The sequence below is a fragment of the Battus philenor genome, unplaced genomic scaffold, assembly GCF_028537555.1.
Source record: "Battus philenor isolate CCGP_79_NKW_IND1 unplaced genomic scaffold, ilBatPhil1.0.hap1 SCAF_14, whole genome shotgun sequence".
NCBI lineage: Eukaryota > Metazoa > Arthropoda > Insecta > Lepidoptera > Papilionidae > Battus > Battus philenor.
The window spans coordinates 10,053,742-10,069,484 of NW_027181676.1; the positions used below are offsets into that span (position 1 = coordinate 10,053,742).

A 15,743-nucleotide genomic window follows, 5' to 3' on the forward strand; every position below is an offset into this window, starting at 1 on the left:
GAATGCGGATTTACTTCACGGTGACGACATTGTATCATCGAAATTAAAACAAATTGTCCACAAGACGGGTTATATCGAAGATTTGAAATGCTATAAAATGTTATTACGATCATTAATTTTGTAAACTTTATTGGGAATGCGCAATCTTACCGATTCACTGTTATTTAAATGGTCCTATTGTCCCCGTTTTTGGCAATTTTTTAAGAGTTATTTGCGTCACTTTATTAAAGATAAACGATAAGGGTGATGCAAGAAAAACAGATAATCGAAATACTCATCTTTAACATTCTATGATTTATATAAAAAAAAATCATTATTACATTTTCATATGGGATACGTTATTAAAATTGTAGGCAGGATAACAAAATTGTATCTTTCTTTCTTCCCTGTCGTAACGTAAACGTACAAAACTGTAACAACAATTGATAAATAGGGAACACTATTTATAAAAGATTTATGGAAGAAGAATACTCTCAGGGTACAGTTATAAAATAACAAAGGTACAATTTGTTTAATGGAGATATCAGATGATCAAATCAAATCTGTAATTATATTTAATATATCATAACCTATCAATAGATACCAATAACAATAGTTCGTGGACGAAACATGTAATTAAAATAATTAACCCAGTGCCACATTTACTACCAAGTATGTTCATAACATTCTTATTGATCGCTTTATACACCAAAGAATAAGCGCCACTGTACGACAAACACAAATATGTGACAAAACTTTATTAAATCCTTTGACCACCTGGTACTAGAACGTCCTACGCTGTGGTTGCTGAAACGTGACCTTCAGAAACTTATAGGGAGATAGCACACAGAAACGATGAAGATTCTTTGTGATATGTCGCCTACCCACTGTCAATTCAACTTGACAATCCTCTGGGTTATGTCTGTTATTCTTTTCTTCCTACGGTCACCTGCACATTTTAGTAAAACTTTTTAAACAACATTAGATCTTAAACTAATACACACTTATACCAGTATTTTAGTAAATTCATTCATAAGTCTTGATGAAATGTCGCCAATCTAACAAATTACAAGAATAAAATGTAAACGGTTGTCTTGTCTTCATAGTTAATACATAAATAGCAAAAAGCTCTTAGAGACAACACAAGGTTAGGCTTATAATAAAAACTACGAAGACACGTTCATATTATAAGACTTTATAAAAATTGTCGCCTAAAGGCATACAAACAATAGCAGATACCAGATAATAATCGGTTTCTTAAATTCATAATGCTAGAGTTTAATTACAGTCAACATCCTCATTTCTTTCAATATTTATTAACAATTGTTTTATTTGATTGACCTCATAAACTAACTTAAATAAAAGTTTTACATTTTTAAAATCACAACCTTTTAAGTTCTATACATCAGTACATATTTGAATTTCATGGCTTCCTTGATATGAATTCGAATATGTTGTAATAGTCACATAAAAGTAAAATTTAAATTATTGATAAGTGAATTGATTGAAAGGATACTCGCTACAAGTAACTTATGTATCGTCTATGTACAATCGTATTCTTTGGCACTTTTTATCGTTCATTCATTCAGCCGCAGAACGTCCACTGTTAGACATAGGCATACCAAATAGATTTCCAAAAGGACCTGCAGAAAATGACCTGCAACCAGCGTTTTCGAACTACCTTAATCAGGTCGGCTGTCCGCCTCGTGGGTGGAATCATACGCTGCGGTTGCCGTTCCGTGGTCTCCACTCCAGAACCTTAAGCTCCCATGCATCCATCATCTCTGCATGCTTTTTTTACATTGCACTAAATTCTCAAACAGTGTTCATTTCAACATTTATTTAATTTTTTGAAGCAATCAAAAATAATGCGGAGTCTTTTAAAATGTAGATTAATATTTATTTATTACAATTTATTTAATATCATTTATCGTACACGCTAGGATACATTTAAATAGTTCCATAATCATAAACAAAAGAGCGCAATGGGTGGTATTATCACACAAGTCCATCTCTCACAGCCAACTGCAATATGGAAAAGGTAGAAGTATAAATAATGGGTAGTTAACGTGTGAAAAATATACATACACACATAAACACATATGTCTATAACATATATACTTATAATAAATAAGATAATACATGCTATAAATATAATACAATGATAAAGAAAAACATCAAACTGATTTTAATCCGACTTGCCTCAGAAAGCATAAAGAAACGAAGAATTGACAGATAAATAATCAAAGGTCTAGTAAATGTTTCTTAACCATTTACGTAAAAAGAGGTAGTGATTTAGTTTTATATTCAGCGGTAAATCATACCACAATCGTTCGGCCTGTGAATTGTTAAAAATGTGAAATTATTAATTCTTAATTTAATCTTACGCTAATCTTGTTAATAAAAATTGGAAGTAAAAACAGAGCTGACAAGTTCGAAGAGTGTTTTTTTATCTTAGGTTAATATTTACCTATTACATTAACAAATTAATCAAATTTTAACAATGCTACTGCCCAACAGTGACTCGATTTCACCGCCGGTGCACCGATAACAATCAAAATGGCGCCCGAAGCGTCACCAAGTGTCACCAAAGTAAACGAGCGCATTAAAATGAAACGGCTCAAAGTTAATGGACATAAATTAAATAGTCATCCGCGTCACTCAAGGTTAAGGACTTAAAGGAACACACCTTGACGGAAGCCAGGTAGTAAAGATTCGAAACAAAATATGAGATAACGACAGTTAAGATGTTTAATTTTATTAGTAACAAACAAAATGGACCTAATTTACGTTCTTTTAGCGGGAAGATAACGGCGGCAGGCTGCTTTATTGGTGATGCTCGTACGCAACCGTCGGAATAAAAGTTTTATTTCGTTTTTGCAATAACATAAATACAAAATAATTTTTCGTATTTTAAATTTCGACTCCTTCAGCAATATTATCCAGTATTTAACAAAAAACATTACGTATTTTAATTACACATTACATATAGATACAAAAATATTTTTCTTAGACCATAAAAAATAAGAATTCTCCAAAATGTTAACATTATCTTTAAACACAAAAATTTAAATCTCATATAGAAGTTAACAGCAGAGGTAGTGCGTATTGTTCTTCGCACCTTTCATCTTTAACAATGAGAGTTCAAACCCGAATAAGTTGCAATCCATTACTACACCAACACTAAAACAACACACAACACACCGGTTTCCAGAAAATTGCACGAAGAGCTAAGTCTCCGCTGCAAGGCAAACAATGAAGCAATAAATGTGAGTACCGTAGTCTAGAAAGCTACCACATATCGACAACATATAAGTCAGAGACAACATACAGCGTTACTACCGTGCCCGCAATACACCGGAAATATATCGAGGGACGTTCCAGACTGAACATCGGCACATAAGTCAGTTTTCTGTTACATAAAGCACACCGGTTCGTGGAAGTGGAACGAAGTCGTAGTGATTTTGTATATACCTGCCGCATCACTATGTGATTTATTTGGAAGTGTCTTTGTATCACTAACGCCCAAGATTTATATCTATTTTTTTATATTTTACAAACCGAACATATGTATACATCAGATCGTATGAAATAATAATGTTTAGTTACTATTAATATTATAATCTATATATCCTGTATCCACACTTTTTTAAACACCACATTGTTTAATAACATTACCCTTGCTGTATCCGAAGCTATTTAATTACTTTGACAAATTGTTTTGCATCGCTCATTATTGTCTATGAATTCCCTTCTAATATGCATGACGATCACTTTAACGTAATCTTAAAAAACCGTGTGGATTCAATTTAAAAGATCGAAGAAAAGCAAGAATTTAAAAAAAAAATAGAATATAAGCATAAGTTTTTACAAGGTATACTTAGTATCAACATATATATTGAACAATAATATTTTGTTAAATAAACCATTTTTGCTGTAGTGTGTTACATTATACATTAATATAATAATGTTAGAAAATATGTAGCTTATCAAAAATTATCTCCATTGGTTTTAATAGTCCTTTAAATTATTAATAGATGCAGCGTTTAATACCAATCGAATATAGCCTATCAAGAGTCACGAACTCTCTTCATAGGAAACTTCTTCCCTGGTCATCTTTCTGGGACTTCATATGAAGCAAGATAGCAAATCATAATCTAACGGGTAAAGACTTACGACAGTTTCCAAATTGAAATTTATTAACGTTTTTTAGTTAATAACAATTTTATTTAAGCTGTGATGATTATATATGGAATGTTCTTCAATAACATTCAATTTAAATAAAAACAAACTACATATTTGCCATGATATAATAACTTTTGTTTTCAGAATCCTTAAATACGGGTATTGTTACTCACCTTCCTTACAGGCCATTACACGTAAGCGAAACCTAAAATTGTACGAACAGAAACATTCAAGACAATTATTTGAAAATATGTAACTCGAATTCTTCCACGGCACATTTCGTAAACACAATCTTAAGGGCATCGAAGCAAGTGGAGAGGAAATCAACTTTATTGCGCATGACATTAAAAGCGGTTTATTTAAATAAATAGCTGGCCGGATTTTATCATTCTTCTTTTCTTTGTTTAAAATTACGAAATTACTTTTAATTGCAACGATGATTGTCTTTTTGAGCTCTATGGCAAACAATCAGATTTTTTCTTTCAAAATGCAAATATGATACTGGTTTACCATCATGTCACCCCTTAAATGCCCATTACAAGGCTTCCCCCATAACTCGCCACAATGCTTGCGCTGCTTGCGTTAAGCGACTTCCTATATCCCTGACTGTGTTGGTCTACCTAAGGAGGAAGCCTGCGGCCCATAGTTGCCACTTTTTTCGGCCCCATCGAACGTTTCATCAGTTGTACCAACGATGGGCCCTGCCTGCTAGTACTTGAGATGAGTAACTCTTCGAGCTAATTCTTCTGGAGATCACATTCTCGATGTGATATCGTAGCTCCTAGCAAAGTCCTCTCCATTACTCATTGTATGACCTCAAGGCTTATCGTAAACGACCATGTCTCATATCCATATGACCGGCAACACATACTGATCACAAACCTTCGTATTCACCTATTGCTGTTATTGGTTCTCGAATAATAATTTTTTTTAAACAACATTTTTAATCAATATTTCAAAGCGGATATTGATCATCTTTACGTATTTCCCTTTAGGATTATATGAATTTGAAGTCGGTAGTTAAATGTTACTTAAAAGAAAAACCTAAATAATGTTAGATGCTTTTTATCTTTACCGAAGTGTTCTATGGTAAATCTGTAAATGAAAAACGATTCATTTTAGAACGTCATCTTTACAGGGATCCTTTGGATGCCTTATGATCTTCTATTAATCTTCTATTTATTTTTATTTTACCCGATTTGAATAATCTTTAAAATGTATGGAAAGTTTTCAAAAAAGCTATAATCAATATTATAAACGCACACGTATGAACCTCAAAACTTCCCTATCCGACTGGCCGACTTGTAGCTCCTACTTGCAAATAAAAAAAACGTCCGATAGGGATGGTGATACATAACATAAAAACCGACGGAGCCGCCGTGTCAGAAGAAGCTCCCGCCGTCAATACGGCGCATCGGGCACCCGATCTCCAACGGCACGATATCATCGGACACGTGCGCAGTTCACATAATCATACGTGACTATACCAGCCAACGTAATTAGACTTGTTCTCATGAACGATGGACCTCTCATCGCCTTTGAATATAGAGCAACGCCGATAACGAATTTTAACTAGGTCATAAAAAATAACGCAAACTTTTCAATGGTCAAAATTTTATTAAAACATTGTTAATGTCTAATACTTATACAAAAAATGTCAAACGGCGAATTTATTATCAATTTTACAGAAATACAAATTAAATATACTTCCTTTTAAAGTTTTCTATTTTGTACATATAAACAAAATAATTTGAAGAAAAGCTTTGTCCCTTAGTTTTGAGGAAGAGAATAAAATATGACAGACTAATAGATTGATTTTATCATTTTTAAAGAAAGATGTGTAAAACAGAAAAAAAAATCCATCCTATTATTCTAGTCCGAAATATATATAAAACATTTCTCTATTAATTAACAATGTTATGTATAAAATTTTAATAGTCATATTTAAAATCATACGGACTGTCTGATCTTTTCCTTTCAGACGCTTTCCGGGTGCTTTTTTTAATTTTTTTCTTGTCACTTTTAACGGCTTCACTATTGACTCGACAGCTACGGCTATCTTCTTTTTTTGCCCCCTTTTCGTTGAAATGTTTAATTATATCTTTTTTCATAGGAGTTGTAAATTTACTGTTATTATTTTCGATAGGTTTAATAATAGTATCACAACCGACATCAGGTGGTGGAGGCGTCTTTCCTAATAGATCAGCAATGTAGTTTTCCCTTTCAATCTGATAACCACGTGCCAATTCAAACCCTGAAACATTGAAGAAAATAAATAATATTAATTCAGTCATAGTTTTTAGCAAGGAGTTTACCGCAAGTGATATATATGAAGAACCTTCTAACACTATAATGGATAAATGGTGCTGCAAATAAAATGAGGAAACTACTGCAAGGCTGTTTAAGGCCCAGAGTCGGCGTAAAGCCAGATCTCTTATATCAAAGCGCACTAGTAGTCAATACATTGAACAATGAACCAATCATCACTAATGCCGTTAAGTTAAGGAGCCTAGCCTGCCTTTTTTGGTTTCGGGGGGGGAGGGGGTTTTTCTCTTGGACGTTCAAGATGCCCCGCCTCTGGGGGCCAGGGGGACAGGGCTATGTGGGATTCCTACCCACTAAAACCCCCCCGATGATCGCCCTTTGCGCTATACGGGGAACCGCAATATCTCCCGGTCAGGGATCGCCACACGATCTTCCCTCACGCTGTGCTATTCTAGATAGCCCGTCCCGGGTATGCGTGTATGGTTCACGCTACCACTGAAATCCTCATGGTGTTATCACGATGGTTCGAGACCACATCGAACCATCGTCCGCCTCAGCCAAGCCTGCCTGTCTTAAGCCGCCAGCCTTTTGAAAATAGCAGACTTGTAACTATAGTGCTACTGAAATCGCTGTCCCGCGCAGTAAGTATTCGCGCAGCGAGACGGTGAGAACGTCAACGTCAAGGCGGCACACTCATTCTCTTTTACTCTTGGCCCCCACTTCGACGCGGATTCCCGACAGCAGTTTCAGCAGCACTATAATTAAAATGTCGCCCATTTTGAGAATCTTCCGGCGACCTAATAATTCAATCGGGTCAAACAAATAATAAGACTTTCCAAGTTAAACTTACTAAGACAGCCCTTTAACCTAATTGCTGTAAAAAAGTTAACGCGAAAAGCCTGTACCACTAAGAACCACTACTCAACCCGAAGAAATTATAAATGGTACACATCATTTTCCATGACGAAACTAAAACGAAAATTGTGATAATTTCGTCCTCAATATATTCATACTAAAATTTTTGTATCGTAACGTGGTACGCGAATAATAAATTAACACAAAAATCAGCCTTTAAAAGTTCCTAATTAAATATATATAAATATATTCATAGAGGTATAGCAGAGACTACTTTTATTAGTGAAAAGTACTTTTATTGGTAAAACTACGTACTTCTGATAGCTTCGGCGGCTGGAACTCCGAGGCGATCACGCATGTAGCGGCACACCATGTAGCCTGTTCGATTCAGCCCGTGCGTACAGTGGACACCAATTAAACTTTCTGTATACATAAAATTACAACATTTATTATACATAATTTTTAATTTATTTATTCTCGTGTAAATACGGTAAGGGTAATGGAAAGTAGTAAAAATTTAGGTTTTACGGCACGTAACTCGGCACGCACTCTGAGGCTGAAAATGCTGTGCCCCACAAAACTTACAGACCTGCAATTATTAGACCAAAACTATGTACAGTAAATGATTTTTAATAATTATTTAAACATTAAGTAAACATGATTGTTATAAGAAGCATAAAATGACCTTTTTAAACATTTTCAAAACATTTATTATTTAATAAGCGTGAACTAACATCCAAAGACTAGCAATAATACGTACAAAAATTCGCTGAATTTAAAGTTGGTGGTCACGTACTAAACGTCAACAATTCGTAGAACAAAGACAACAACGATCGATCCTCTAATCGTTCCGCGGAAAATAAACCAAAAACTCGTTGTTTGTGTCTCGAAATCGCACCGCAAACATCGCACGGAGGTCGTTGACTTTTACCCCTTGTACAGGGTGGACGGAGACAGGGGTGGGATGTAAAGGAAGTCGCGGCCGCGGTTTGACACTTCCTCAGGAAGACCTTTGAAGTAGCACGAAAGATGTACCCCTTAATTACATTGCGAACAAAAAATATATTCAGCTGATGCGTTAATTATATTGAATTTAAACGATTGCTATTGAAATGTCCTGCTTAAATTTTTAGTTCTTTCATCGATAAACCTAATAAAATATGTAAAAAATAATCGTTTTTAAATAATTATTTGCAGTAAATGATAAAGGTATATTTTTAATAATTAAAGAAAATTAGGTAAAAAATATTCACAGCTCTGATATCTAAATTATTTGTAAAAATGAACATGACTTAAAATATGCAGGTAAACAGCGTACGATTATGTGACCACTGTAGGTTTTATCATTTAACCCTGTTTCAAGTGTACCTTCAACCATTAATATCATACATCGAAAGTTTATCATTACACGATATTCCCACGGCGAATATAAATTGCAATACATTTGTTGCGTTTACACATGCAGATTTATACCGTCTGTGAGTACAGGCGAAACATTTTCATTTGCTACGATCCATCAAGATTCTCTGGGTGGCTTCACTCGGCAACTTAATTAGTAAGGCCGTTATTACGTGCATAAATCGACCTTACAGTAAATTTACAAGAACGATTACAATACCTTTCAGATAATTTCGGTGGTAAAAATATTTCCTCGAGTATCAAAAAATTTTAACTATTGATAGTAGGGAAGTTATTTTTGCCAGTAGATTAATAATTATAACAATACTTAATGAATATAATTTTATTGTGAGCAACCCTCTGTTGCATTGAATTGTAATTAAAATGGTAATTAAACCATTCTATCTAAAAATTAGTATATTTAAAACCAAAAATGTTATGTACTTTTTAATTTTATCTTTGAACAATTGTTAGTTATTTATCGAGAAGTACAAAAAAAAGTAGATAACGTAGTAAGTCCATTTTGTCTAATAAATATAATATTTAAAAACGTTAGGCCTTCGTTAATTCTATATTATTTTATAATCATTTAACTATGGGAAAATAGTAGACAAATTTTTATTATTTTACTATGTTAAAAATAGTAGATTTCTTTTCTAAATTTAGAAATTAAAAAGAATCATTTGTTTCACCATATGTTAATCCACGATCAGTCTGGTGACTATAAGCGGATAATTTGTGTGGGGTATGATAGGACAGTGGCTTCCAGAGAAAACAAACCTTTTAAAAAATCAACTTAAATTATGTTAAGTTGCAGAGTGCATATTTATTTTATTTATTTTGTAGTAAATTTAACAAATATGCGAAATTGAACAATACAAAAGCCTTAAAATAATGCAACACAATGCCTGAGAATTAGCATTGTTATATATACGAGTAGCATGTTGCATAATCTAGTCAAATCCTCTATAACATAATAAATCTTACCTATTTGAAGTTAAAATGTTTACAATCAATTATTATACCAAACAGTTAAAAAAGAAAAACATGGCAATTTAAATATAAAATTGAAAGCGCTTTAGAATATCTAAAACAGATAAATTAAACTCAAAGCCCAAAGTTAAAAAGTCATAAAGTCCATTACATAACGATTCATATGCAAATTATAACAATACTACAAGCTAATATACATACCAGTATACTGGTGACTTAAGGTGAAAAGCGCGGGCTATGCCAGTGCAATAAACTCGATAGAAATCACGACAACACCGACGAACACACAAAAGATGACGTATACTAATGTGGGTTAGCGTGGCATCTTAACATAACCATGCATTTATATTATACGCATACATAAAATTGTTAATAATATGGTAATCATTATGTCAAATTGTTGTTTTAATAATTAATTTGTTCTTTATATAGCTACAATGAAAACTGTCTATTAGTAAAATTCTTGGAATGCTAGATCACTCCTTCTGTGAAAGGTTATAACTTAGTTTAGCTGGTAATGGATGAAAAATATTTAGTATTACATTGTTGATGAAAATAATGTATAATTTACTTAGAAAATACAACATTTTTTCATAAACTAAAAACTGCAGCTTTTTCCTGTACACGAAATAAATGTCATAATGTGATAAATATATAAGTAATACTATATATACTGTATATATAAGTAATACTTTTAGTAATAAAGTTTTCGTTTGATTGTAACTTAAAGTATTTCTTTTTTAATTCACTGTTGTGAACTATTTATGGGTTTTTGAAAAGTTTAATTGCAAACGTCTATTATTAACGTTTATTATTGTATAAACACGTTTTCAATGAATTTATTATTCTACTTTCTCTGCCACACGTTCGTAACAATGTGCAATTATTAATTCTAATTATTTGAAATAACGGATAACACTGATATAAAATAAACCATTTTTTAGAATTATAATTTAATTTGAAAAAATATTACAGAGATGTATTACTCTATTGCATTAGATAACTATGGTAGTAGGTCGGTGTCATCAAACAAGTAAGGTATCCAGTCGCAGATCAATTGTCAACAATCGATACGCGTGATCAGTGAACCGATATCGATACGGGGACCGCCTACGCCCAACCCTATTATATCGTAATCGGATGATGGGGATCTGCCTCACGCATTCGCCTACATGATATCTTAACTAGCGCATAAAGAGCAATCGTCGTCAATCCTTTCTGTGTTTCACTTTTAAACAATCCCATTTTAACATCTAAGCATACAAGCGAAGACATGCACACTATATATAACAATAAAATAAAAAATGTACCTACATTTCCACTGTCAATTAAACTTGAGAGGAAAATTTGATTAGTTCAAAACAATTATTAAATAATACTAACAGTGCTATAAAATTAACTGTGCAGTAGAAATCAAGCATATTAATTTTCGAAAATTCATAAAACATTACCTACATATTTTTTCCTGAATTTAAAAATATCTCAGAATAAATTGAGCAATCAAAATTAAATAAAAGATTGAAATATGGATTCGTATAGTAAAAATGTAATATTCAGAACCGCGTCTAAATATTTGTAAATATTTAATACCATACTTAAATATATCTGTAGCATAAATAGTTGAATTTTACGCTCTATATAGAGAAATATATTTTATTTTAATGATATCTTAAAATCATCGTAAATGTTTTTATTTATTATTATTTTTTTTATAAATATAGAACAAGAAAGCATGTCTTTCCGTAAGAAAACACGTAATTTAGTGACCGAAAATATTATGTAACATTTCCACCTAATCTTGGTACCTGTCGCATTCACCTCGTGTTACCGCATTCTGTTGGCGCCACGCGTGGGCCGCTCTGAGATTTTGACTGATTGGCTATTTAAAAATTACTGTCGTAAGCCATGTTATTTTACTAAGGCCGAGGTAACTTAAAACCAGAAATTATTTTCTATGTGGTTTTCATTTACTAGATTAGAATGCAGATCATTAATAAATCGAAAAAATTAAAAAAAAACATATTACGTGATATTGATATTTTTCGCAATATTGCAATATCCTTTTTCGAAAAACGTTGATATAATCTGTTTATCTGAAATGAAAACCTTTTCAACAAAACAAGGAATTTATTGAATTACATGTTCGGAAACGCTATCGTCACTAGACATGGCGCCTCGCTCCACGCGATGTTTGTTGCAGTGTTGTTGCCTCCTGTGCAAAACTGCAACTTTGTCCTCGACTATCTCACAGACTGTCCCGAACTGTTTCTGAGGAAGCCATATTTTTAACTACCATGTAGACAAACTTACCAACTAAATGTCGTGAGAGTTCATTTCAGCATGACGTCAGCGCAATATTTTTAAAAGAAAATAGCTGAAATTTATAGCATCGAATGCAATTCAACGTCGCGGGACTCGCGCACCACAATAACTGGAACGTGGGAATAAATGATAAAATTCTCTAAAATAAAATGTTACATGACAGTTCAACAAAATAAATATTTGACAAACAATGTCCATAAAATTTATATTGGCTTGTATTACAGCATCATTGGTAAAGTGGCGAGTCATCTGTCCCTAACGGGACTGTAGTTCATTTGTCATTCTGCAGTGCTGAATGTGACAACGATCGACGTCCACGTCAAATTCCTGTAGTTCTAACGTATTTTATTATTTTATTGCCTTATCATATATACATTGTATACACCCGACTTTTCATTGTAAGTATGCAAAGTATATAAAGACGAATGCGTCTCGATATATAACACGCAGTTCTGCGAGGAACGTTTAGACCACCCTCGGCGGTACAAACGGTAGCAAGTGTCAGACCGCTCCCTACGCTTGCGATATCGAGTAAATCAGGACACGAGCGCGATTCTTGGCACGATAGCGCGTGAAATATGAATATCGTTGCGTTAGAGCGCCCGGTTGGGCTACACCTCGCCTGTTTACAAAGCCGCGCAGTTACAACAAAACCCTTTAGCAGGATACGAACGCCTGTTCAGACATGCACGCTTACACATTTTCGTTGTCTTAACAAGCGTTTACGCGTTCATACGTTCTGGGTCATAACCGATCTCTATCTCTTCAAGATCTAAATTACTGTTCACAGTATTAGTTTAGGTTTTTAAGGTCTAAGATAATTTAACTGATTAATGATATATACACCAGTACCTTTTCTTAACCCCAACAACGACTGTAAGAGAACCAGCCGCAAATAATATACATCTCACGCAATCTACTCCACGACACCGATAACCGGCTGTAGCCAATAGAAAACGCCGACAGATACCAGTATGCTCACATTTAATTGAAAACTACCCACGTAATCTAATAAAAGCTAGTTCCGTTGGTCAAGACAAACAAGGGCAACCAATCGTAATTAGAACTTAATGAACATTTGGAATATTGAGTTCGGCACCGTGAGAAGTCAGACGATAACTTCGATTTGTGTCACTGTAATTAAAAGTGTAGCTGCCGATAAACTCCGACGTGCCGCCCGGGCCGTTTTGATTGCCGCGGCAATCAACAATCCAGTCTTGATAGACCCTTCTCGCTCCGCTGTACACTCCTCGCGAGAAGTATCGTAGTCGACACACCGAGACGGACGGAGGTCAGTGCGAGTTGACACACTGCTCATTTCTAGTTATAATCGAAGGAATCTTTAATTGAAATCATATGTTGTGTGCATTGACAGTGATAAGTTCTCGTTATTGATCCCTTGACGTATTGACATAAGATGTTAACGCTGCGAAATGTGATGTAATTGAAAATACAGCTAATTAGATCTATTTACAATCAATGTATATGTAAATAAATGTAGTTTAGCATTGTAAAAGGTATATAAATACATAATCTTTTACATTTATTAAAATTTTTTTTCTTTCTTCTGCGTATTAATATCCGCCTTGTACTTTGCCGTAAACAAAATAGTTGTTATTGAAATTTTTTTAATTAGTCTATTTTGTTATGTAATATTTATCTTTCGTGAATTATTTTAAGCTCGAAAGTAATTTTAGTCGTAAATATAATGAGATCTTTTTTAAAATTTTCTGTAAAATACATTAATAATAAGATAAAGAAAAAACTATTATGTTTGAAATTGAAAGGCATAGTTGAACTTCTATTTATGGTTAAACTTTGCGGTCATTCTGTAAACATATGGTTTAAACAATTACAACGTAAATTTATTTTAAAAATAAGCACACTTGTAAACAGTAGCAATGGTTTCTAAATATAGACTATTAAACTAATAAGATTTTCGACATTGGGTAAACAAAAGTTGTGTTGATTTAACATATAGCAAAATTTAACCGTCACCTCTAATAAATCTGAATAAAACTCAAAATGTAATGGCGAGCATACAATATTACGTAAGTACGTAAGGGTAGTATGATTGCCAAAGTTATTAAGAAAACTCATCATGCAAATCTAAAAATAAATTGTCAGAGCTAAGTCCGGTTTCCGAAAATAAACTTAAAAATTAGGCAAACATTTGCATAGCATTAGTACAGATACAATTATAGATGTGAAGCATTTGCAATATCAGTCGACGTCTGAGCTAGCAAACAATTAGATGTTAAGTGTCCATAAATACAAAACTCACGATACTTTAATGGCGATCTCGAAAAGGAATACAATTAGGCAATGACCATGCATTAACACCTCAACCGCAAGCACTGTACCCACGCTTCATTTATACAATGAATTTAATTTACGTAAACACATTGTGTACGAAAAGGAAGTATCAAATAACATGTAGATTATACATCGACTAATAACAAAATGTCAACTATAAAGCAGTTCATTAGTACAAATTCAATTCAATAGAAATAAACCCTTTGTCTCATAGTGTATTTTTACATAGACGATTTATTAAGCATTTATCCCGTTTTCAAGTAAACTATAACAAAACTAAAACTAATGAAGTTTACTTACTATCGTTTTGTTCCAAAAATCTGTCAACGGCGTTCATAAACCTGTGAACAAAATATATTGTAATCATATACACCCATTACTCATGCTGAATAAATCATATATATTGATAAAATTTTAAATATTAAGTAAATGATTATTCAACACCAATCATAATTTTGAATTTATATTGAAAATTTGAGAAGAAAATAGAATTATAATTACTCATAGGAGATAAAATTATTTAACTCGTTATTAGGTTTTAATTCTACTTAAGTTTTATATAACTTCTTTACTCGTTAGGAAATAAGTTGACTTGTCTGTATAGGATAGCCTTATAAACTTATACAGGGTGATACGTTGCAGGTATAAAAGCTTTAAAGCCTTTTGCTGATAAATGACCTGTACATTCACCCATGTGAAGCTTTTTCACTTATTAGCAATTACCCAGTATACAATTACAAAGTGTACCAACATTATTGAAAATATAAACTTTCCTCGAGGTCGCCAAGCGAATTATTTCTACAATGTTAAATCTGTCTCAGGGTCAACAGGAAACATTTAGGGCTAATTTTTCATATTTATTTTATCATTTCATAAATATCATGTATGTAAATAGTACCTAAAATTTCAATAATAGATTTCGGTTTTTGTCGCGTTCAAATATAACTCCATCGCTTTTCATAAATTTTATTAATATTGTTAGGAAATAAGGTATAAAATGTTACAGCTATATTATATTTTTACACATACATAAATATTCATTTAAAAATGTAGTAAAACATAAACTACCCACCATAACTGCACTAACTAAAAACTAAATATTATATTCGCACGTAATGTGTAGAAATAATAATAAAAGTTAGTTTTATTGCATTCCAAACTCCGCCAACAAGCTCTCAGCTAATATAAACTATAACTATAAAGGCATTGGCGTCAATGTAAAATGATACGTCACAGTTATTCCGCCATAACATTTAATTAAATTTCACAAAAATATAAAAATCCACGTTCTGCCTGTCACGAATGAAATGAAATATTATCATGTATCAAACACAGCGTGTCGCCTTGCTTTAATCGATTTTTTTACACCTAAAACCGCATGATCTGTGGGCGTATCGATATTTCAAGGCATTTCTGCCGACCGAAGGGGC

The 15,743-nt window shown here is 33.0% G+C and overlaps 1 protein-coding gene across 3 annotated transcripts in view; it reads right to left on the reverse strand.

The window, feature by feature from the left end:
* Positions 1–5,833: 5,833 nt before the first annotated feature.
* LOC137933826 (RNA/RNP complex-1-interacting phosphatase homolog) overlaps positions 5,834–15,743 on the reverse strand; it is a 64,255-nt gene continuing 54,345 nt past the window's right edge. For all 3 annotated transcript variants that reach the window (XM_068777888.1, XM_068777889.1, XM_068777887.1), the window contains 3 exons: positions 14,614–14,654; positions 7,600–7,707; positions 5,834–6,418 (listed from right to left, as the gene is read on the reverse strand). In XM_068777888.1, coding sequence (XP_068633989.1) covers positions 6,096–6,418; positions 7,600–7,707; positions 14,614–14,654 — 472 coding nt within the window. In that variant the 3' untranslated portion in view covers positions 5,834–6,095. The remainder of the gene's footprint in view (positions 6,419–7,599; positions 7,708–14,613; positions 14,655–15,743) is intronic.